At 42.7% G+C, this 23,321-nt stretch overlaps 1 protein-coding gene across 1 annotated transcript in view; it reads left to right on the top strand.

Annotated features, from left to right (window-relative positions):
• LOC140492176 (fibrillin-2-like) overlaps positions 1–23,321 on the top strand; it is a 320,148-nt gene that overhangs the window by 184,628 nt on the left and 112,199 nt on the right. The window contains exons 21-32 of the mRNA XM_072591036.1: positions 1,725–1,862; positions 2,445–2,495; positions 5,425–5,550; positions 6,332–6,559; positions 8,995–9,120; positions 12,096–12,224; positions 15,060–15,185; positions 15,309–15,434; positions 19,765–19,887; positions 20,235–20,360; positions 20,575–20,700; positions 22,952–23,074. Of these exons, the coding sequence (XP_072447137.1) occupies positions 1,725–1,862; positions 2,445–2,495; positions 5,425–5,550; positions 6,332–6,559; positions 8,995–9,120; positions 12,096–12,224; positions 15,060–15,185; positions 15,309–15,434; positions 19,765–19,887; positions 20,235–20,360; positions 20,575–20,700; positions 22,952–23,074 (1,548 nt within the window). The remainder of the gene's footprint in view (positions 1–1,724; positions 1,863–2,444; positions 2,496–5,424; positions 5,551–6,331; positions 6,560–8,994; positions 9,121–12,095; positions 12,225–15,059; positions 15,186–15,308; positions 15,435–19,764; positions 19,888–20,234; positions 20,361–20,574; positions 20,701–22,951; positions 23,075–23,321) is intronic.

Raw genomic sequence — 23,321 nt, 5'->3', positions numbered from 1 at the left:
TTATTTTCCTAAAAGTGCTGTCAGGGGTCCAAGCTGAGAACCTGTCATCTTGATAACTTAGAAGTTCAGTAAAGGAAGTGGTCTATCTTCTATCCTCACTGTGACACAGAAGCGTTCTGTGTTAACCTGGCAAAATGTTATTACGACTGAGTATCAGCAGCCTTCCATTATGTCAGATGTACACTTAAAGCTCAGTCAGATTGTGCTACAGAGTCACAGTCAATCTTTTTTGAAATGTAGACACTTTTATAATTGCAATACAGCAATAGCTTGTACCGTGATGCACTGTGCTAAAGGTCTAACTCATGAATACTTATTTATAAAACCCAGTTGACTTTGTTAGAAATATTAAAATAAGTAGGAAAATATGTTTTAAAACAGGGAGCTTAATGCTTCCCAACCCCAACTTCCCAACTTTCTTTGCCAAGAAAGTCTAGGGAGGAAATATGAAAAATGAGGCAGTCATTGAAATCTAGTGAAACAGTATAAGTTGGAAACAAGTTAGAGTCATGTATTTATTCACTTCAAAGAGTCTGCACAGAGTGACTCCCAGGCATGACAATTATAACATAGCAAGCAGCACAAAATGTTCATTCTTCCAGTTTGGAAGCAGTGGTAGCACGTTAGTTACGCACAATGGTTCCAGTACCATTGTCAAGATTATTGAATATTTTGGCCTTCATCTAGAGAGAGAAAAAAAAACGCAAGTTGACTCATCCAAAGGAGTAGGAAAATGGGAATGCCTGAGGCACTTGGATTATTAGATGGAAAAGGATGCACTGTTACACGTCATCTTATCGAAAATATTTAAGGTTGACAAGAAAATAGGTAAAATATGATTGAAATATAAAGTTTAAGAAGTGGAGGTACAACAAAGTGGTCATGGTGTTAAACTAGCAAAAGGTTAAGTTAGGAACAATGTCAAAACAATTTTCAGAAAGAGTGATCAACATGTAAAAATGGTTTCCAAGATGAGGTGTGCAGATGAAAACCTTGCTATCCCATAACAGAAAATTGGATATTGAAGTAAGGAGGTTCACTTGGGGTGGAAAGGGCGAATGAAGTTCTCATCTCGCATTGTCTTGTCAGCTTTTGACATGGTAGGCAATCAGGGTTGGGCTTGACAATAATGTCTACCTTGGTCATATAGGTAACATTTTCTGATGAAAGATGGCAAGATATCTGCCGGACTGTTGGCAACACAAAGAGCAGTATCTCTACAAGAGAAGGAAAGAATGAGTGAAAACATAACGTACTTTGAAATTTTTATTTTCATTGTGGCATTTTCTGGTGTTTGAATATAAAGTCAGAAATAAAATGGTGACAGTTCCATGTTGTGTCTGCATTTTTAACTTTGCTGCTCAGGGCCAATGATAATCAAAACTGCATTTCTCGCCAAAAAATAAAATGATATTATCCAAGTCTGTCCTTTGAAGTTTCTTTTGATTCCTCAGAACAGTAGAAAAACAAGATGGGAAAAGTTAGAGTGAATCTTAAACACACAGGCGTAGTCTTTATTCAAAATACATATTTGGATTAAAGCAGGGCTGATATAAAAATGATGCAAGCACATTGCATGGCTAGCAAAACAACACAGCTTTTCCAGTTAGTATGAAGATATGTTGCGTCTGCTGTATACTCAGGAAATCCTGAGACATTTATCAGTGAGAAAGGCTATCATTAAATCCTTGTAATTAGTTGAATTTTCTCATAAATTACCACAGACAGCGTGAAAGGAACTTGCTGGTTGAACATCCAAAACAGCCGCTGTGAGGTGAACATCAATGGAGCCACACTGAAGTCAGAATGCTGCGCTACTCTGGGAGCTGCATGGGGCAGTCCTTGTGAACGCTGTGAACTAGGTACTGAAAATGGATAACAACAAAAACAATTCCATTTACAGAACTAACTCTGGGAAAGTAACTAATTTGATTGTGTAGAATTTTTAAAATGAGCACTTTTTTCAAAAATGCACCTTAGTTCATAAAAATATCACTATACACGTACATAGTTACTAAAGCAGTTTGAGTTCTGTGCAGTAGCGTATGAAGAAACAATCAAACATCGGAAACAACAAACGCTAGATATCGCAGCAGGTGAAACAGTATCCATGGAGAGAGAGCAAGCTAACGTTCTTGATGAGTCATCTAGACTCGGAAGTTCCTTCAAAAGTCACAACTTATGTTTCTCACCAAAAAGTTGGTGAAATTTTGGAGACTGAAAATTAATGAGTTATGTGCCTCCAGAGGAGAACTGTTGTTCGGATGTTTCTCTTCATGGATGCTGCCTGAGCTATTGAATATCTTCAAGAATTTTCCATTTTTATGTCCGATGTTCCATACCTGCAGAATATTATTCCTGTCAAAATACTAAACTGTTGATAATCAGCTGATATAATACAGATCCCAGAGGTTTTATTCTTGAACTTGTTTGATTATGTGTAGATACCACCTGTCCAAGAGGATATGCAAGAGTTAAGGGTGTAGCCTGTGAAGGTAAGAATATTTTAACCTTAAAACATAGGAATACATGACCACCGAATAAAGGAAAAGTGAAAGGCAGGAGGTTTAGAGAGGATTTGAGGTAAAACTTTATCGCCCAGGTAGTAGTTGGAATCTGAAATGCATTGCCTGGGAGGGTAGTTGAGGTGGGTAACATCACAACATTTAAAAAGTACTTAGATGAACACTTGAAGTATCATAACATTCAAAGCTATGGACCTATTGCAAAAAAGTGGGACACACTTAGGTCGTAGATTATTTTTGTCACCACAGACTCAATGGGCCGAAGGGTCTTTTCTATAAAGTAGGATTCTGTGACTTACTAACTTACTTCAATTCAGAAGAAATCATTTTCATTTTCATAGCTTTCATGTTTATATGGTATTGTAAATACTTCATAGTTATTGAAGTTAAATGGAGTTAATCTTGTTGTATGGGCAAATGCAACATTTAAGGTCTCACGCAAGGCAGTGAGGATAGTGACCGGATGGATAATCTGCATCATTGAAAATGTAACTGTTGACAGATAAATGCTGACCATGATACCAGGAGAACTGCCCTGTCTTTTGCCATAGGATGTTATCTATCCACTTAAAGGGAAGAAAGGCCTGAAGTTCATCATCTTATCTAATACTTGGCTACGGTACTCTTACAATGCAGGATGTTCTCAGAGCCATGCTGCAGTGTCATCCTACGTAATGTTTTCAAGGGTTTGGAGCGGAATTTGAATGAAATTGAAAACTCCAAAACAAAGTTGAATTAATACAACGCGTTTGACATCATCACAATCTCAATGGCCCTGGGAGAGGATCCCAGAATAGTTGCCACCAAATACTTCAGCGTATTAACCACCTTCTGGTTTTATATCCTAAACACACCTTTCACCCTCTCAATGTGATCAACAATAACCTTGTGTCATACAGCAGACAAAAACACAGATATTAAAATATTCTTACATACTAGCTTTTTGCAATTGAGGAAAATAACCAAAACACTGACGAAATCGGTAATAGTGCACCCAATCCCTAAATCAGTTTTCGTGCCAGCTATTAACAATGATCATCTACTCAGTGGCAATTTTGGTGCATTCTAGGTTTATATTGAAAAAATCTGGGAAATACCGAAGAACTAAATTTAATTATTCCTACACTCCAGAAAGATTCGCCCATTTTTTATTCATTTATTGGACATGGGTTTTGCTGGCTGGCCCAGCATTTATTGCTGTTCCCTGGTAACCCTTGAGAAGGTGTTGGTGAGCTGCCTTCTTAAACCGTTACAGTCCACCTTGGAGACCAGTTCTGTATTCTACTTTGTTTTATTTTGAGAATCACCTGTAAAAAAAGCAGGAAGTAGTTTTCCCTTATGTGCCACATTGACACAACGGACCGATTTTGACTTGCTGTCCTGAACGACTTCTTCTCTGAGGGCAAGGCAGTGCAAACTGAGGGTAGCTTCCACCATCACTGGCAGCAGTGGCAGCAGTAAGGGTTGCCTAGTGCTGAGGCAGGTTTTGTAAAAGATGCGTCTTGGTTCTCTACTACAATAAAAGCAGTAAAACAATAACCAGCTCTCTGCAGCCTCACAGCTCCTCATCCCTACACCTTCCCCATGCCAGTCCATGCCACCTACCCAGACATGTTTTGCTTTCCATCTCTAACTACCCTGAAGCGCCCCTCTGTGTGAACCCCTTCCACTCTACCCATCCCCATATCCCTTTCTGGGTTGTGATAATCTCCTCCCCACCCCCACTAATCCCATCTCCTTGCCTTGCTTTCCTCCCATTTTTTTCACCCTTCCTCCTGCCTGACTTGCTTCTAAACCCCTGACCTTGTCACACCCTCTTGTCTCCCCAGATTTGTGATTGAGTGTTGCCCCTCACCCTCCCCTCTGTTTTGGCCTCACCTGTCACCCTCAGCTCTGCTCTCAGGTCCTGGCTCTGATCTTCATTCTGCTCCTGGCCTTCATCTTGGAGCAGCACTGGTCAGTGCAGGATGCTCTGCACAAATCACCTTCTGCCATTAGATGGAGACTGGTCAATCTAACAGTATTGTATACTTGTGCATACTTGGATAAGTGTAAACGTGGACAATGTACCTCTTTTATATTTAATAGAGCATTTTATTTTGAGGTTATTTCAGCTGGGATGGCATTTCTGCTGCAGCACTTGCTTTTCTCTGTGCAAAACATGTGTGAAAGAACCCATCTCTGGTTTTAACATTGTTTCCTGTGGAAACTCATGACTCAATTAAAATTGTGATATTCAAGAATGGAATTAAAACTTAAAGTAGCATTTACTGTATCAAGAATCAGTGCTGATTATGCTTCCTCCCACCCCTGTGACCCTGTATTGGGTCTTTACCCACCAACCTAAACTGCACTGAGCTCTACCGAACAATTGTTTGCATGGCCAATCCATTTAACCTGTACATCCTTGGATTGCACAAGGAAACTAATGAACATATTCAGAGAACATGCAAACTCCACACAGACACTCACTAAGGCTAGAATCGAACCCCGGTTCCTGTGAAGCACCAGTGCTAACCACTGAGCCACTGTGCTGCCTAGTTCAGTTTCTGGTCAGTGGTAACCTCCTAGCCTAATCACCAGTGATGGCAGTGCCAGTTAATATTAAGGAACAATGGTCAGATTCTCCACGTTTGGAGATTGGTCATTGGCTGACAGGAATGCTGTTTGCCAATTGTCAGCCCAAGCCTGAATATTGTCCAGGTCCTGCTGCGTTTGGACATAGGCTATCATAGGCAACATGTTTGCAGCCTTTCACTTCTGCATTTGTTGTGCTTTGCAGGATGTTAAGTTACCTTAACTGTTGTGCCTACTTCTTTAAATATTAAGTTTGTGATGAGCCAAATTAATGAATTGGTTGGAACTGAAGATTGTTATTCTGATTTATCACTTTATACAGATGTGAATGAATGCACAGTCTTTCCTGGCATTTGCCCAAATGGGCACTGTGTTAATACTCAAGGATCCTTCCAATGTGAGTGTCCTGAAGGGTTGACCAGAGATAGCACAGGTCGGATTTGTGTGGGTAAGAAATCAATTACCTTAAAATATAGCTAAAGTCTAAATAGAATCTGTTTTTAAAGTCATGATTTGAAGATGCCGGTGTTGGACTGGAGTGTACAAAGTTAAAAATCACACAACACCAGGTTATATTGGAAGCACTAACTTTTGTCACCTGATGAAGGAGCAGCGCTCCGAAAGCTCGCTTGTTTCTAAACTTTGTTTCTAAAATGTGAGTTTTGAAGTGTACGTTTGAAAAGGAGGGTGGACATTTTTTTTATGCTGTCTGCAAAGTTCCAGCACCTGTTTAAAGCAAGGCCATTGATGGGATTGAAGGACCAATGGCCTTCTCAATACTTATTCCTTGTTTGTATATTCTCATGATTGGGACTTAGGGAACAGATTAATTTTTTTTATATTCACTCAAGGTCATGTGGACTTGATAGAATTTTTATAGGCCTTCCCCAAAGGGGATGAGGTGAGGTTGCTACTGGCTGCCTGCCAGGTTCCCCATCACCTGAATTAAATCCCAACTAATACATGGGCACTGCTGTACCCTGCTCACATAGCAGTCTATCCAAATACGACACATCTTGGGAGTAGCATCAATCATATGCTCTCAACATATGGCTGTACTCATCACAAATAGTCTATCCTTGACATCCAAAAGCAATTAAATTGAAATCTGACAAAAATTTACTCAGAAATCCTATAATTGTTTTGGTTTAAAAATCCAGGAATAAACTGTGACATTACGGACGCTCTGCAGTAGAACAGCACTGACAGCTATGTAATATGTTGTGTAGATATCCGTCAGGAACAGTGTTATCTCAAGTGGGATGAAGATGAATGCACAGAACCAGTGGCTGGAAGATTTCGAATGGATGCTTGCTGCTGTTCGATTGGATCTGCCTGGGGAGTGGATTGCGAAGAGTGCCCCAGGCCTGGCACTAAACAGTATGAGCTGCTTTGTCCGAGAGGCCCAGGGTTCACCAACAGGGGTGACATTCTCACAGGAAGACCATTCTATAAAGGTAAAACTAAAGTCACCCTTTGACTAAAACAGAAATTTGTGTGTGGCATTGGAAGGGTCCTGAAGAATGGAGAGAGCAAGCTGGGCTGTAGTGGGAAACATCACAGTGAGTAGGGCAGGGTGGACAGCAATGTGGATAGCAGCATTTTCAGGCTGAGAACACTTTGGGGAGTTGGCCGCACTGGACAGGGAGAATGAACAGTTGAGTTGTAAACTAAGACAGGGTCTGGGAATCATAAATGGGGGAAAAGCAGGAATATGAAGGGAAATAAATGAAAGAGTTGATAGTCACAGGGAAAGATTGAAGGATGGAGGCATCACCAAAAGAAAGGAGATAGCTATTTGCAGAAATAGTACTGGGGGCGGACAGATCGTATGTGTCTGTCTCGGGTCAGGGGAGGTGTGCTGGGTAGAGGCTAAATGAAGCAAATGAACAATTAACAGCCTATTTTTCTCCTAAACCACTTTGCAGAGAATGTGCAGTACAAATAAGGATGGCCCAAGGGTGGCACGGTGGCACAGTGGTTAGCACTGCTGCCTTATAGCACCAGAGACCCGGGTTCAATTCCCGCCTCAGGCGACTCTCTGTGTGGAGTTTGCACATTGTCCCCGTGTCTGCGTGGGTTTCCTCCGGGTGCTCCGGTTTCCTCCCACAGTCTAAAAATGTGCAGGTCAGGTGAATTGGCCATGCTAAATTGCCCGTAGTGTTAGGTAAGGGGTAAATGTAGGGGTATGGGTGGGTTACGCTTCAGCGGGTCGGTGTGGACTTGTTGGGCCGAAGGGCCTGTTTCCACACTGTAAGTAATCTAATCTATCTGTACATGTTAACGCACAGCACAATCACAACTGAGCGAATAGAGAAAGCGATTGAAAGATATAATTGCATAAACACTCAATTAACAGCTTAGCACTGAGGAAAACACTCACTACAGAACACAAGTGAATAAGGTATTTCGGCTCCTAATTTCATGACCATGTCCTGTGATTCATTTAATTTGGGGCATCTAAGACTCACCAACTCTGGTGATGCTGGTACAGGGATTATTCCACAAGCAGCCGTGATGGAGCACTCCCAGGTTGAGGAAATTTGGATAAACCATTCTACAAGCTGTAGATTCCAAAGTTGTAAGAGGATAATGAAGACTACCAAGAGTCAGATTGAGTTACTTGCCACATGCATCGAAAGGAAAGTACCGATCAAGGCCACAAAGATCTTGCATATGGCAGAATGAGGAAGGGGAAAACTAGTCATGGGTCATGAAGGACTCACCCTACCATGTCGAGGTGGCTGTAGGATAGTGTTTCACCCAATTGATGAGCATCTTGGTAAGGGCTGAAAGGGCAGCTTGACTATGTCAAGATCACAAATGGAAAACAGACATTTCATTCCTGATGTTTCTTCATGGATCATTATTCTGTGATTGATGTTTAAGCCAGCAGTTGCTTTAACATTGAAGAAGTTAAGAAAGAGGAATGTCCAGCACTAACAGACCCAGAGACACGAGGCCCAAGGGATAACAGCAGATCCATGAGGTCAGGGCCAGTTTGCTCAGCTGACCTGCAGTCCCTTCTCCTGTCTATGTCAGCCACCGAAACATCAAACCCATCAGAGATGTGCAGCTGCAAATACTCCTTCATTGCTCTTCCCTTCTCAGTCTTCCACCTGCTGCTGTGGCAGTCACACCATCCTGCCCGAACTGCACAGCAAATCAGGAGTACCTCATCCAACAGTGTGGCTGTTCCCAGAAACAAAGTTTCCAGTTAACCTACCCCATCCCTGATCTATAACAGTGTTTGAAGCTCAGACACCAGCTTATCAACTTCGAACCGTGTCTGTACGTGGGAAGGCTGTAGATCATACAGTTGCCAAAAGCTACAGCTGCAACACATCACCTTCCCAGCTATCTTTATTCCTTATTTAAGTAATTAGATTTCAAATTTTAAAAGTCATGTTTAAAAGTTATGTGTAGCTATGTATTGTGGAGGCCGGATGGCTACTTTGAAATACAAGGTGATGCCAACAGCGTGGGTACAATTCCTGTGCCAGCTGAGGTTACCATGAGGGGCTCTCCTTCTCACCTGAGGTGTGGTTACCCTCAGGGTGAGCTACCACTGGTCATCTCTCTCTCGAATGAGAGAGCAGCCGTATCGTCTGGGGACTTAAAAAAAGTCATGTTAGATAAATTAAAAACTACTTTATGTTTCCCCATGGCAGTTACATTGGAAAAAAGTACAGTTATATTTTTGTAATTGAGTAGCTAAATGTAATCTTCAGCATGCCCAAAGATTTGATTTGATGATGTGTTAGTGTATTCATGTGACAAGATCTTTGCCTCGCAAAGTTAAAGGGCAACCAGTAAGTTTAGTCATGCATCAAAAATGTTGTTTTCTTTTGAACCCTGTGATTTCTGTGCATGTTGTTTATTGCCTTTACAGATGTTAATGAATGCAAAGTGTTTAACAACCTCTGCAGTAATGGGAAGTGCAGAAACACCATCGGCAGTTTCCGGTGTAAATGTGACAATGGGTTTGCCCTGGATATGGAGGAAAGGAATTGCACAGGTACGGCACTTTGACTTGAATGAGCTGTACCAACACCGCAATTAGTGAACACAGTATGCACACAACTAAAACCAACACACAGTGCACAGAATCCTGCTGGTCCCACAGAGACCAATTTGACAGTGGAATGGAAAGCAGAAATGGAGAGAGGGAATCAGGTTGGTAATAGGCCAGACCATGTTACATTTCCAAACTGTTTTGGTCAGAGACCAGAGCTGACTCAGAAACAGCTGGCCTGGTGGGTAGCAAATAATGACCAATTAATGAGGCTAAGAGGGCAGAGAGGATGTTATCAGGATCTTCTGAGTGTTAGAGAAGCCTGTTATTGATCGCAAGACTTGGCTGCTCCATGGAGGCAAAGATTCAGTGACAGGCCATGGGGAGACATTGTGCCCCACAAATGGGGTAGGGGGCAGGAAAAGCTTCAGCCAAGAAGCTTCTCTGGAAGCATTTCCCTGTTTGCCCAAGAGAGACCAGAAGACCATAAGGAGCAGAATTAGGCTATTCAGCCCATCAACTCTTCTCTGCCATTCAATCATGGCTGATATATTTCTCAAGATTCATCAATTTCCTGATGAAGGGCTTTTGCCCAAAACCTTGATTTTCCTGCTCCTCAGATGCTGCCTGACCTGCTGTGCTTTCCCAGCACTTTTCGAATCTTGACTTTAATCTCCAGGCTCTGCAGTACCCACTTTCACCTGTTATGTTTCTCAACCCTATTCTCCTGTCTTCCCTTACCAATCAAGATCCTGTCTATCACTGTTTTCAATACACTCCATGACTTGGCCTCCACAGCCCTTTGTGGCAATGAGTTCCACAGAGTCACCATCCTCTAGCTGAAGAAATTCCTCCTCATCTGAATTCAAAAGGATTATTACTTCACTCTGAGGCTGTGCCCACGGGTCCTAGTCTCTCCTACTCGCAGAAACATCCTTTCCACATCCACTCAATCCAGAGCCCTCAGGATTCTGTAAGTTTTAATCAGATCCTCCCTCATCCTTTTAAACTCTACTGAGTACAGACCCAGAGTCCTCAACCATTCCTCATATGACAACTCCCTCATCCCCAGGATCATTCTTGTAAACCTCATCTGGAACACCCCTCTAATGCCAGCACATCCTTCCTTAGGTACAGGATCCAAAACTGCTCACAATATTCCAAATACAGTCTAACCAGACCATTATGCAGCCTCAGCAGTAAATCTCTGATCTTGTATTCTCGCCCTCTTGAAATGAATACCAACGTTGCATTTGCCTTCCTAACTGCCAAACTGAGCATGTACCTTAACCATCACAGCATGTTGAATTAGAACTCCCAAGTCCTTTTGTGCTTCAGCTTTCTTAAGCCTTTCTGTGTTTAGAAAACAGTCAATATCTCTATTTTTCCTACCGAAGTGTATAACCTCACACTTTCCCACATTGTATTCCATCTGCCTCTTCTTTGCCTATTGTCCTAGCCCATCCAAGTTCTTCTGCAGCCCTCCCCACTTCCTCAATCCTCCCTGTCCCTCCACCTATCTTTGTGTCACCTGCAAACTTAGCAACAACACCCTCAGTTCCTTCATCCAGATCATTTAATGTCGCTGTGGTGCAACATAGACCGTTGTGGAACTCCACTAGTCACTGGCTGCCATCCTGGAAAAGACCCCTTTATCTCCACTGTCTGCCATCTGCCAGTCAGCCGAACCTTGATCCATGCCAGCACCTTGTCCCTAACACCATGAGTTTTTAACTTATTTAGCAGCTTCCTCAGCAACACCTTGTGAAAGGCCTTCTGGAAATCCAAACAGATGACATTCACTGACTCCCTTCTCTAACTCTCTCATTATCTTCTTAAAGAATTTGAACAGATTTTTCAGGCAGAACCACCCCTTATCAAAGCCATGTTGACTCATGTACTCCACAATCTTGTCCTTGATAACGGACCTCTAAAATTCTACCAACAACTGTGCTTAGGCTAACCAGCCTATAGTTTCCTGTCTTCTGCCTCCCTCTCTTCTTAAACAGGGATGTTACTTTACCCATTTTCCAGTCCTCTGGGACCTTCCCTGACCCCAGTGATTCCTGAAAGATCACCACCAATGCCTTTGCAATCTCCTTCAGAACTCAGGGGTGTAGTCGGACCTTTCAGCTTTCCTTACGTAAGCCCGTATCAGAGTTGATATTTCTAAAATGTTTTCACAGGCATTTCTACTTTGAGTTCTCACAATGTTGTGGGTTCTCAGCTTGGCCCTGCAGACTCAGAAACCTGCCTGCTATCCTTGGTTAATGGGTGCTCTCAGAATCCGCCCCTTAATTTGTTCTCTGAGAGGATCTCAGAGGTGGGCTATACTCATTTCACTCCAACAGGAGTATGTTCACAATTTATTTTTTAACTGTGCTGCCTGGAATGTTTTCTGCATTTTGCTGACCCTAAGGTAGCCTGCAAGTACTCCTCAACAGGAAAATCCCTTCTTTGCGGGCAGTCTCTCTCAATGCAGGATTGCAAAGTGGGAAATCTCTGAGACTCCCACTCCTTGTCTCAAGAATGAGAATCCAGGCCAACATTCTGATTGTGTTCAGCCAGACAGCATCGCAAGTAGTGGGAAAGGTCAGACTTTAGAATCTGATGTGATCATTTGCAGTAACAGCTTTGCCTATTCAGCTGTTATTCAAATCCTCCAGCCCTTATTAATGTTCAGTATTGTTGGTTTTAAATCTAAACACTTGCTCTAACACCTTTAGATGTTACTGCCCAACTAAATTATGTTATTTCATGATTTTCCAAGTTGTAACTTCTACCAGCTCAAACTGTTTAACTTGCTGTACTTTCCAAAAGTAAGTCTCTTGTAAGTTACATTTAACTCGTGGAGATAAAGGTAAGCTATGTTAACCCAAAAATAAAAAGCATAGAGTAGAAAATACAAGCACATAGTAGTCTTTTTAATTCTTTCAGAATGCTTCACCTTTGAAATCTATTTTCTTCTCTCTTATAAGACATTGATGAATGCCGGATTTCTCCTGGTCTCTGTGGAAATGGAACTTGTGTCAATACTCCTGGCCATTTTGAGTGCGAGTGTTTTGAAGGCTTTGAGAGTGGATTTATGATGATGAAGAATTGCATGGGTAGGTATAATTGTCCAATTGCTTCAGAAATGTTACACTGTGAAGACACCTGCTTATATGACTAATATAACATGGGGTTGGATTTTCCAAGGAGTGACAATCACATCCATAATGCAACTCTGCTCCTATGTTCTTTTATGGTCAGGAATAACTCTGTATATCTGTCAGGAGATTCTAATCCCAGCTCCTCCAGAAATGTAGAGCACAACTTACTCTGAACACATCCCTCATTGTACAGGGTAGATGGAGAAGTCAAATCGTGCCTCCTTTTCACACAACAATGGTTGATGTATTGTGAGATTTACAGCTCCAGCAGCACAAGTAGGTACTCTGGCAGCTCCTGTGAAAGGGAAAGTGTGAGGTTAAGGTACGGGGTAAGTAACAGAGGCTTTAGGTAGGGTTGGGAGAGGGGCCGTGGGAAGATTGGATCTGATGGGAAGAGATTATGAGGGTAGTGTCTGCCTAAAGTGTGGGTGCAGGGAGAGGCATCTGAGCCAGTGGCAGGGGGATGGTGATGTCACGGGCTGAGAGGACGGGGGAGGGAGGGGATATCAGACCTCAAGTGGAAGGTAATGGGCATGTCAAATTCCCTGGGGAAAGGGGTGTTAGGTCATGGGGGAGGAGATATTGTTGGGTGCGAGGTGGGGTATTGTGTCCCAGGAGGAAGGGGAGGGCGTCAGATCCTGAGAGGGAGGCTTCAGTGAGTGTCTGAGGATAGTGTCTTGTCAGGTACTGTGAGGGATATAAGAGATCTGGGGTCAGTGCCATTGGGAGTAACTAGCTTAATAGTTACCAGGAGTTAGACTAGGTTTTTAATTTTCCAACTGTTAATGGATAACTATTAATTGCAGCAAAACTGTCCAAATGCTCTGATTTAGTGGGATACTTTCAGAGAGTTCATGGCGCAATAGAATTGTCCATTGGAATATTCAATTTCCCAAGCATTCCCTAAGATTCTGTTACATTGGGGATTGTACAAGGCCCTCAAGTGTATTTGCGTCTACACTTAAGAAACTATCGCTTGGAAAATCCAGGCCAACTTTAAAAAAATATATTTTCAGCTGAAAGTTCAACCAATTGATGAAACAAACAGAGAGAGGACTATATGATCAGGAGAGGAGCCAGTTAGATGCAATACACTAACTCACAGGGAGGGAAGAAAAATCAGCTGTAAAATCACCCAGTCATTTCACAAACCCCATGAAAGCACCTTGCAGAGATACAGAGACAGGTGCCAGAATTTAAGCTGCTGCCTTTTGGCTTTACCACACAATGGTCTTTGTTGTGGAGGGATCTAAAAGTAGATTTGTTTTCTAAAACTGAGATGGAGAAGGAGCTGTTACACTCAGGTTTATTTTAACATCAAAACACTGTATTTGAGAATGAATTAATATTTTAGAGCCTGGTGGGCAATCAACATTGAGAAAATGTATTCTGATGTGTAACATGTTTTCAAGCAGTAATCAGGGTACTGGTCGATATAATCCTTATAGGTTTTTTTTCTGATAGCAGACTTCATTTTAAAATGGTTTTAAATCATCTGCATTTATTTCTTGTGCCATAAAATATTCGAACATATAGAACACAGAATGTTACAGGCCCTTCAGCCCCCGATGTTGCACCCACCTGTGAAATTAATCTCTTGCCCATCTACCCTACACCATTCCATTTTTGTCCATATGTATGTCCAATGCCCATTTAAATGCACTTAGCGTCAGCGAGTCTATCACTGTTGCAGGCAGACCGTTCCACGTCCCTATTACTCTCTGAGTGAAGACATCTTGGGTTACCTTGGGGAATGTATTTTTGTAATGCATTTTGTTTGAAGTCATTTTTCTACTTGGAATGCTGTATGTATCAATGATAGAGAATGGTATTATTTAAAAAGATCATTCAGCCAAATTAAAATTTCCTACATCATTGAAGCACGGTAGCTCCAACAAAAGAATGTAAGAACATAAGAGCTAGGAGCAGGAGTAGGCCATCCGGCCCACTGAGCCTACTCCACCATTCAATAAGATCATGGCTGATCATTTCATGGACTCAGATCCACTTACCCGCCTGCTCCCAGAACCCTTAATCCCTTTACTGTTCAAAGATCTCTCTGTCTTTGCCTTAAAACACTCAATGAGATGGCATCCATTGCTTCACTGGGCAGGGAATTCACAGACTCACAACCCTTTGGGTGGAGAAGCTCCTCCTCAACTTAGTCAACATGTGCTTCAAAAATTAATAGAATACGTTTCATACTCTCAGTTCCTCATGTCGTTATTTCACAATCAGGCCATACTGATAACTCGAGAGATCAAGCTGACTGTCAAGTCGAAGGGGAAATCATGTTAGGGCTAGTGTATTGACAACAGATCATCCCTGTCCTCTCAGTGTTGTGCACCTCTGAGACTGTATACCGGCCATTTCAGGCAGAGAGAAACTCTCAGTTAGATTTCACAGTCATTTGGTTAGAGCACTTTTTTTTATACATGGTATTAAGTTTTCAGATAATCCAATCACTAAACAGGGCAGAATATTAAGACTGAGCTGAGAAAGAAAATTAAAACATCATAACATTAAGTAGAGGAATGAAATGAAAGATCTGCCCAGTGCTGTGTTCGTTGATATCTGTCGAAGGACCCTTGGGTTACAGTGTTATTATTTGTGTTTACACGTAGATGTCAAAGAGTAGCTGATTTTTAGATCAGATGTTGGAGGGTTTGGAATTTAATAAGTCAAACAATTACAATGTCAAGAGCCTATCATAATTTAAAATTGTTAATTCAATTGATTTGTCAACAGAAGCTTTAATATTTAAATATTGCCTTTGCTTCGCCCACGCAGATATCGATGAGTGTGAGAGGAACCCTCTTTTATGCCGTGGTGGGACCTGTATAAATACAGAAGGCAGTTACAGGTGTATATGCCCTCCAGGACATGAGCTGACTCCAGATGGTAGTGCCTGTGTTGGTAAGAGAAACAGATTACTCAATGGAGAAGATACAACTATCTGTGACTATTTTTCTACTGTTGGTCCAGAAAATCATTTCCACAATATTTGAATTTTGTTGCTTTATCTCTGTTGTTTTACAGACATCAATGAGTGTTCCCTCAGCGATAATCTTTGTAGAAATGGCAAGTGTGTAAATATGGTTGGAACATATCAATGTGCTTGCAACACTGGATACCAGGCTACCCCTGATAGGCAAGGCTGTGTTGGTAAGATTTGTTGAAATATGTATAGTATTTATAGTTCCGTTCTTGAATTAGTTTGTTATTCATAGTGCAGACTGAATTGTCTTTAAATTTTCTAATTTTGGTCAAAAGTTCAAGCTACCATTTCTCCCATTGGTCCTGAGAGGAATTGCTTCTGAGGGCAGAAGTAGGTGATAGCAATCTCACCTTCCCATCCCCATTTCATTTTGAAAGCTGCCAGTGCCAATCTGTACTGAAAACAACAAATGCTGAAGATCACAGTGGGCCAGGCAGTATCCGTGGAGAGATAGAAGCTAACATTTCAAGTCTAGATGACTCTTCATCAGAGCTGTTCCCATTTCCCTCAATTTCGAAATTAGTTTTGAGATTGATTTAGCATCATGGTATTGACCCTATCTTAGGGCCAGAAGGCCCAGGTTTAAGTGCCACTCACTCCAGATGTGTGTTGGATTCTGCTTGAAGATGTTTGATTAAAAATATCATAGAATTGGTTTGTACCATGAACAAAGCACAGGGAACAATCCCTGCACTGATTCAGATCTCATTTACATAATGCAGCGAGATGCCTGACAGGTTTCCCCAGTCAATTCACCGGGAAAATAACTTGGTTTTGGAGCTATTGTTAGGATCAGGAAGGGAGAAGGAGTAATTCCCAGGTAATGCCAGAGTGAGGGTAAGAGGCACTCCTCAGGAGCAACGAGGAGGTTGTTGACAGAGACAGTGTCTGGGAGAAAGTCAGCACTGCAGATGCTGGAGATCAGAGCTGAAAATGTGTTGCTGGAAAAGCGCAGCAGGTCAGGCAGCATCTAAGGAACAGGAGAATCGATGTTTCGGGCATAAGCCCTTCTTCAGGAATGAGGAGAGTGTGCCAAGCGGGCTAAGATAAAAGGTAGGGAGGAGGGACTTGGGGGAGGGACATTGGGAATGCGATAGGTGGAAGGAGGTTAAGGTGAGGGTGATAAGTCGGAGAGGGGGTGGGAGCGGAGAGGTCGGGAAGAAGATTGCAGGTCAAGAAGGTGGTGCTGAGTCTGAGGGTGGGGACTGAAAAAAGGTGGGGGGAGGGGAAATGGGGAAACTGGAGAAATCTGAGTTCATCCCTTGTGGCTGGAGGGTTCCTAGGTGGAAGACGAGGCGTTCTTCCTCCAGGTGTCGTGTTGCCATGGTCTGGCGATGGAGGAGGCCAAGGACCTGCATGTCCTTGGTGGAGTGGGAGGGGGTGTTGAAGTGTTGAGCCACGGGGTGGTTGGGTTGGTTGGTGCGGGTGTCCCAGAGGTGTTCTCTGAAACGTTCTGCAAGTAGGCGGCCTGTCTCCCCAATATAGAGGAGGCCACATCAGGTGTAGCGGATGCAGTAAATGATGTGTGTGGAGGTGCAGGTGAATTTCTGATGGATATTGAAGGATCCCTTGGGGCCTTGGAGGGAAGTGAGGGGGGAGGTGTGGGCACAAGTTTTGCGTTTTTTGCGGTTGCAGGGGAAGTGGAGGTTAGGTTGGTGGGGGGTGTGAATCTGACAAGGGAGTCGCGGAAGGAGTGGTCTTTCTGGAACGCTGATAGGGGTGGGGAGGGAAATATATCCTTGGTGGTGGAGTCCGTTTGGAGGTGGCAGAAATGACGAAGGATGATCCAATGTATCTGGAGGTTGGTGGGGTGGTAGGTGAGGAGTAGTGGGGTTCTGTCCTGGTGGCGATTGGAGGGGCGGGGCTCAAGGGCGGAGGAGCAGGAAGTGGAGGAGATGCGGTGGAGAGCATCGTCAACCACGTCTGAGGGGAAATTGCGGTCTTTGAAGAAGGAGGCCATCTGGGTTGTTCGGTATTGGAATTGGTCCTCCTGGGAGCAGATGCAGCAAAGGCAAAGGAATTGGGAATATGGGATGGCGTTTTTACAGGGGGCAGGGTGGGAAGAGGTGTAATCTAGGTAGCTGTGGGAGTCAGTAGGTTTATAGTATACGTCCGTGTTGAGTCGGTCGTCTGAGATAGAGATGGAGAGGTCAAGGAAGGGGAGGGAGGAGTCTGAGACGGTCCAGGTAAATTTGAGATCGGGGTGCAAGGTGTTAGTAAGGTGGATGAACTGTTCAACCTCCTCGTGGGAGCATGAGGTAGCACCGATACAGTCATCAACGTAGCGGAGGAAGATGGACTGTTCCACATATCCAACAAAGAGGCAGGCATAGCTAGGGCCCATGCGGGTGCCCATGGTTACTCCTTTGGTTTGGAGGAAGTGGGAGGATTGGAAGGAGAAGTTGTTAAGAGTGAGGACCAGTTCAGTCAATCAAAGGAGGGTGTCAGTGGAAGGGTACTGGTTGGGTCGGCGGGAGAGGAAGAAGCGGAGGGCTTTGAGGCCTTCGTGATGAGGGATGGATGTGTACAGGGACTGGATGTCCATGGTGAAGATAAGGCGTTGGTGACCGGGGAAGTGAAAATCATGGAGGAGGTGGAGGGCGTGGGTGGTGTCCCGAATGTAGGTGGGGAGTTTTTGGACTAAGGGGGACAGGGCCGTGTTAAGGTATACAGAAATGAGTTTGGTGGGGCAGGAGCACGCTGAGACAATGGGTCGGCCGGGGCAGTCAGGTTTGTGGATTTTGGGCAGGAGGTAGAAACGGACGGTGCGGGGTTGTGGGACTATGAGGTTGGAGGCGGTGGATGGGAGATCCCCTGAGGTGATGAGGTTATGGATGGTCTGGGAGATGATGGTTTGGTGGTGGGAGGTGGGGTCATGGTCAAGGGGGCAGTAGGAGGAGGTGTCCGCGAGCTGGCGTTTAGCCTCAGCAATATAAAAATCGATGCGCCAAACTACCACCGCACCTCCCTTGTCTGCCGGTTTGATAGTGAGGTTGGGGTTGGAGCAGAGGGAGTGGAAGGCTGCACGTTCTGAGGGTGAGAGGTTGGAGTGGGTGAGAGGGGTGGAGAGGTTGAGGCGGTCAATGTCACGGTGGCAATTGGCTATGAAGAGACAGTGTCTGGACAAGGTTAGAAGGCATCAACCAGCAGAACTGACCATGAGGCAGTTGGGAGGAGGTGAATATTCGGTGTAGGTTTAACACAGTTGGTATCAGCTCTTAGTTTTAACATGGAGCTGGGAACCACGTTCCTGCACATTACAGAATGAAATAAAGATATATATATGATTTTTAAATGTACCTTTATTCTGGAGGCATATAATCCTTGTAAGAACAAGTACTGGGACCAATTATCTGGAGTGCAATGGTCCATGGCTTTTCTTCCCCCAGCTCAGCAAAGAACCCAAGAGGATCTTGATGGGTGTCTTCTTCCTCCTCTCTAACCCCAACACTTAGCTGGTGAAGGCACAAGCCTCAGACAAGATTATGGAACCCAAGTTCTGATCTGTTGGGTGCTTCTCTCCCAGAAGGCACTGTCCTGCTGCTGCTGCTGCTGCTGCTGCCACAGTGAGGTTCAGCTCTATACCAGCACCATCCCTCTCCTTTTCATGAGCAGGCCACTTGTTGACACGAGGAATCCTGCTGGGAGAGAACTCTGCACGTTCACTGAGTCCAACATTCGGTCTGGGGCAACAGAAATGGATGTAAGGCCCCATCTGTTAAAAAACAGACTTCAAGAGGACAATTTGCCCCTCTAATCTCCTCCCCCTGAACCCTGCCCTGCATCCCAATGCATTCACGAGAACATGGATGTGTTCATCAGGAGTTCTGTGTTAAAGTATATACAAAGTAGTTGACAATTCCCTGTCTGATTTTCCTGTAAGTTTCTTTATTAACATTTATGAATAAGTTATTTTTATTAGTGTCTGTTCTTCCTTGATCAAGAAAAATACTTTCAATTGTGATATACCTGATCTTTAGCAATCTCTGGCATAGTTTCCCTGCCTTTTCTTACTTCATTCTCTAGCCCTCTACTTCACTCCTTTTCTCTATCTCTCACTAAACAGGATTACATCCCCTCTTACTCCAAGCAAAACTTCCCCAAAACCCTTATCTCTTTGAATTCTTTCAGTACCCACCCTCAATTTCCTACTCCCTTTATCAATTTACTGTCTTTTAAAGCATCAACTTGGAACTGCCTCATCCTATCATCTTTGTTTAGAGGGTGGATTTCCTTGGGATTCCACCCTCTCCATCACCATAACTTTGGTTTCTGCTAAAAATGTGGCAGAAGATCAGGAGAATCTTCCAGGAAATTTAATTCCTTATTCATTCCAAAATTGATGATGTACAGTGCCCTGGGACTTGTCCCTTGACCTAAGTCCCTGAGTAAAATAAACATTCAAACTGTATTCAGAATATCCTCTTTAATGTGGTATGCACATGAGAAATCTAAATTCTGACTGAGGTCATTTGCACCATTCTCTTCATATTTTAGACATTGATGAATGCACCATCATGAATGGTGGCTGTGACACACACTGTACAAATTCCGAAGGAAGCTATGAGTGCAGTTGCATTGAGGGCTACGCTCTTATGCCCGACAAGAGAACCTGTGCAGGTAGGTTCAATAGGATATGTTTTTTATTATAGTTACACAATGCTAAATGATGTAAATTTGAAAATAATTCATTGAGATCATCCACCTTCATTATCCCTGCAGTTGATACCTGCTTTTAATCTGTAAAATGGCCTGATTAATTAATTTTTCCCTGTATCATCTCACTATTTGCCAGTGGACACAAAGTAGATCCTAAGAAATTTCTGATAATAGTGCTATTTCCAACACAACTAATACTAGTCAGAACGATTTACTGTATCATAGAGTTTGTTGATGGCTAGTTAACAAATTAAAGAGGGATATTCAAAATGATGCCACTTGCCTTATGTTTTGTCTTGCTTCATCAGATATTGATGAATGTGAGGATAATCCTGATATCTGTGATGGTGGACAGTGCACTAACATTCCCGGTGAATACCGCTGTCTGTGTTTTGATGGATTCATGGCTTCGATGGACATGAAGACCTGCATTGGTAAACAGCAAGATGATAATGACATTGTTATTTAAGTTGACAGTGTTCAGCTTTTTCCCGCAATTGATCATGTTTGATGTATATGTAACACAACGTAAGTGAATTTTAACTGTTCTAGCAGAATAGTATAAATCTAGAAGGGTTATGTCACAGTAGAAATCGCCTTTGCAATTGCTGAAGTTGTGGAAAATGACATTACTTTGTGTCATTGCAGATGTGAATGAATGTGAGCTGAATCCTAATATCTGTCTCTACGGTGATTGTGAAAATACCAAAGGTTCCTTCATTTGCCATTGCCAACTGGGATATTCGGTAAAAAAGGGCACCACTGGATGTTCAGGTAGGACTGACCCACTGCTGGAAGATCTGAACCTTATTGTAAAAGCTTTCTTCACTCGCTTGTTGATATTAAATTTAAAATAGAAATAAATATATCCAATGTTTTGAGTACACATTGATGCTAGAAATTTCTCCCCATAATATTTTGTTCAGTTCCAACAGCAAATGAGATTCTTCACCATCTGCTCAGAAATATTCCGCCATGCGTTTCTTGTGAGTTATAACTGTGTTGCATCTGACAGTATGCATGTTTAGCAAGTTAAATAGTTAATATAAAGATAAAAAGACCAGTTTATGCTTAAAGTTCAACCTGAGTTGAACAAGACTACCTGAGTCAGCCCAGTGGAGTGTTGACTTCCTGATCTCTGAGTCATGTGAATGTGAATGGAATAATATGAAGAGGTCCTGAGCACTTTAAGCTGAGAAAAGGAAAGTTTAAAGGCTATTTTGATTTAATTTTCAATGGCTAACCACAAAGCCTCACATGTGCTGAGGATGCCAGGGTTCTGACTGCCAAAACAAATCATCCCCACCCAGCCAAAGGAAGGCACTCGAATGAGACAACGACAAAGGAAGTGTTTCAAAGTCTTTCTGAAGACGTCTCTCAAGAAATATGACAAATTTGGCAAGGTGTAGGAGATCCTTATTCAGGGGAAAGCAAAGCTCCAGTGTGAAGGAGCACCATAAGATATATGAGCAGAATTAGGTCATTTGGCCAAATAATCTGTTCCACCGTTTGATCATGTTTCTCAACCCCATTCTCCTGCCTTCTCCCCATAACTTTTGATCCCCTTACTAATCAAGAAATAATCTATCTCTAGCTTAACCAGACTCAATGACTTAGCCTCCACAGCCCTCTGCAATGAGTTCCACAGATTCACCAATGCCTGGCTGAAAAAATTCCTCCTTATCTCGGTTCTAAAGACTTATCCCTTCATTCTGAAGCTGTCCTAGACTCTCCTAATCACGGAAGCATCTTCTCCATGTCCACTCTATCCAGTCTCTAAGTTCCAATCAAATCCCCCCCATTCTTCTAAACTCCATTGAGTACAGACCCAGAATCCTCAACCACACCTCTTTGATGAGTGCTTCATCCCTGGGTCATTGTTGTAAAGATCATCTGGACACCTCCCTCTAATGCCAACGCATTCTTTCTTAGATACAGGGCCACGAAAATTGCTCACAATATTCCAAATGCAATCAGACAAGAGCCTTATACAGCCTCAGGAGTACATCTCTGCTCTGTATTCTAGCCCTCTTGAAATGAATGCTAACATTGCATTTGACTTCCTAATTACCAGCTGAACCTGAATGTCAACCTTAAGAGAATCCTGAACTAAGACTTGTAGTCCCATTGTGCTTCAGATTTGGGAAGCCTTTCCCCATTTAGACGATATCTAAGCCTCGGCTTAGTCTTCTTGGCAAAGTACATAACCTCACAATTCTTTGAGAATACCCACGGGTCGGAGGAAAAACGGAAAAGGAACCGGAGAAAGGATTACCAGCAAGGCCAAGGACCAGTCCCCCCTCCTGAAGCACCTGCTGGGTGTGTGGTGGGAGATGTGGCTCTAGGGTCAAGCTCATCATCCACACAATGACCCATATAACCCAGACCCAGAGACATTTCCAAGGTGGACAACTGCTGATGATGTTGAGCAGAAGGACAATTTGGGAACTCATTACCTACCTGAACATCACAGCTCAGGCATCTGTGGAGAAATCAATGATGAAAATAAGAGCATGAAATATTAAAACTGAGAAAAAATTTAACCTCTTAATTATTTTTATGGCTAAGGTAGGAATACCAATACATGTAAGTTTGATTGATAAAAGAGAATGGCTTTGCTATAATCAAATGTTATAATCCTTCCTTAAATATCATTTAGGAATAATTTGGCCACTTTAGTAGTTCTAACTTTAGTAGTTTTGCAAATGTAATGCATAACCCAAACATCTAGTGAGCTAAACCTGCAGTGATTCAGATAGAAAATGTCTTCTGGAAAATACTCAACATGTTGTTCACAATTGCACAAGCATTCCGCAAAGTAGCACTGAATGATGATATTAGCCAAAGAGAAGATGAGCGTTAGCTAAATCATTTGTATTAAATACCAAATCCTGCAGAGCATCTTGTAAATCAACAGCACAGTTGTATCAATGTTTTGGCCTTAGTTGTTTTACCGAACAAATTATCTAAATTGATGTTAGTTCTGAAATGTATCTGCTGTGACAGCTTTATTTATAACCTTCAGATGTTGATGAGTGTGAAATTGGGGCCCACAACTGCGATATGCATGCTTCATGTGTCAATATTCCTGGAAGTTTCCAATGTAGCTGCCGTGAGGGATGGATTGGCGATGGCACTGTGTGTGTAGGTGAGTGCTTCATGATTGAATGAGAAAAGAGGGATGCATTTATCAAACTGAAGCCGACAACAGGCTACTTTCAAGTAGCAACGCTCTTATAAGAGAAAAAGTATGCGACATGCAACTAAATAGTTACATGTTTAGATGGGAGAAATTGCAATCAGATAATGCTCTGGTTGTTGTAATACATGGCATTTGCAATTATATTGTTGTATAAGCTTGTGCTAAAAACTGCTTTCCTAAAGATTACAATATT

The sequence above is a fragment of the Chiloscyllium punctatum genome, chromosome 2 (genome assembly GCF_047496795.1).
Source record: "Chiloscyllium punctatum isolate Juve2018m chromosome 2, sChiPun1.3, whole genome shotgun sequence".
Classification (NCBI taxonomy): domain Eukaryota; kingdom Metazoa; phylum Chordata; class Chondrichthyes; order Orectolobiformes; family Hemiscylliidae; genus Chiloscyllium; species Chiloscyllium punctatum.
The sequence above is the reverse complement of the archived record's forward strand: the minus strand, read 5'-3'. Positions and strand labels throughout refer to the sequence as shown.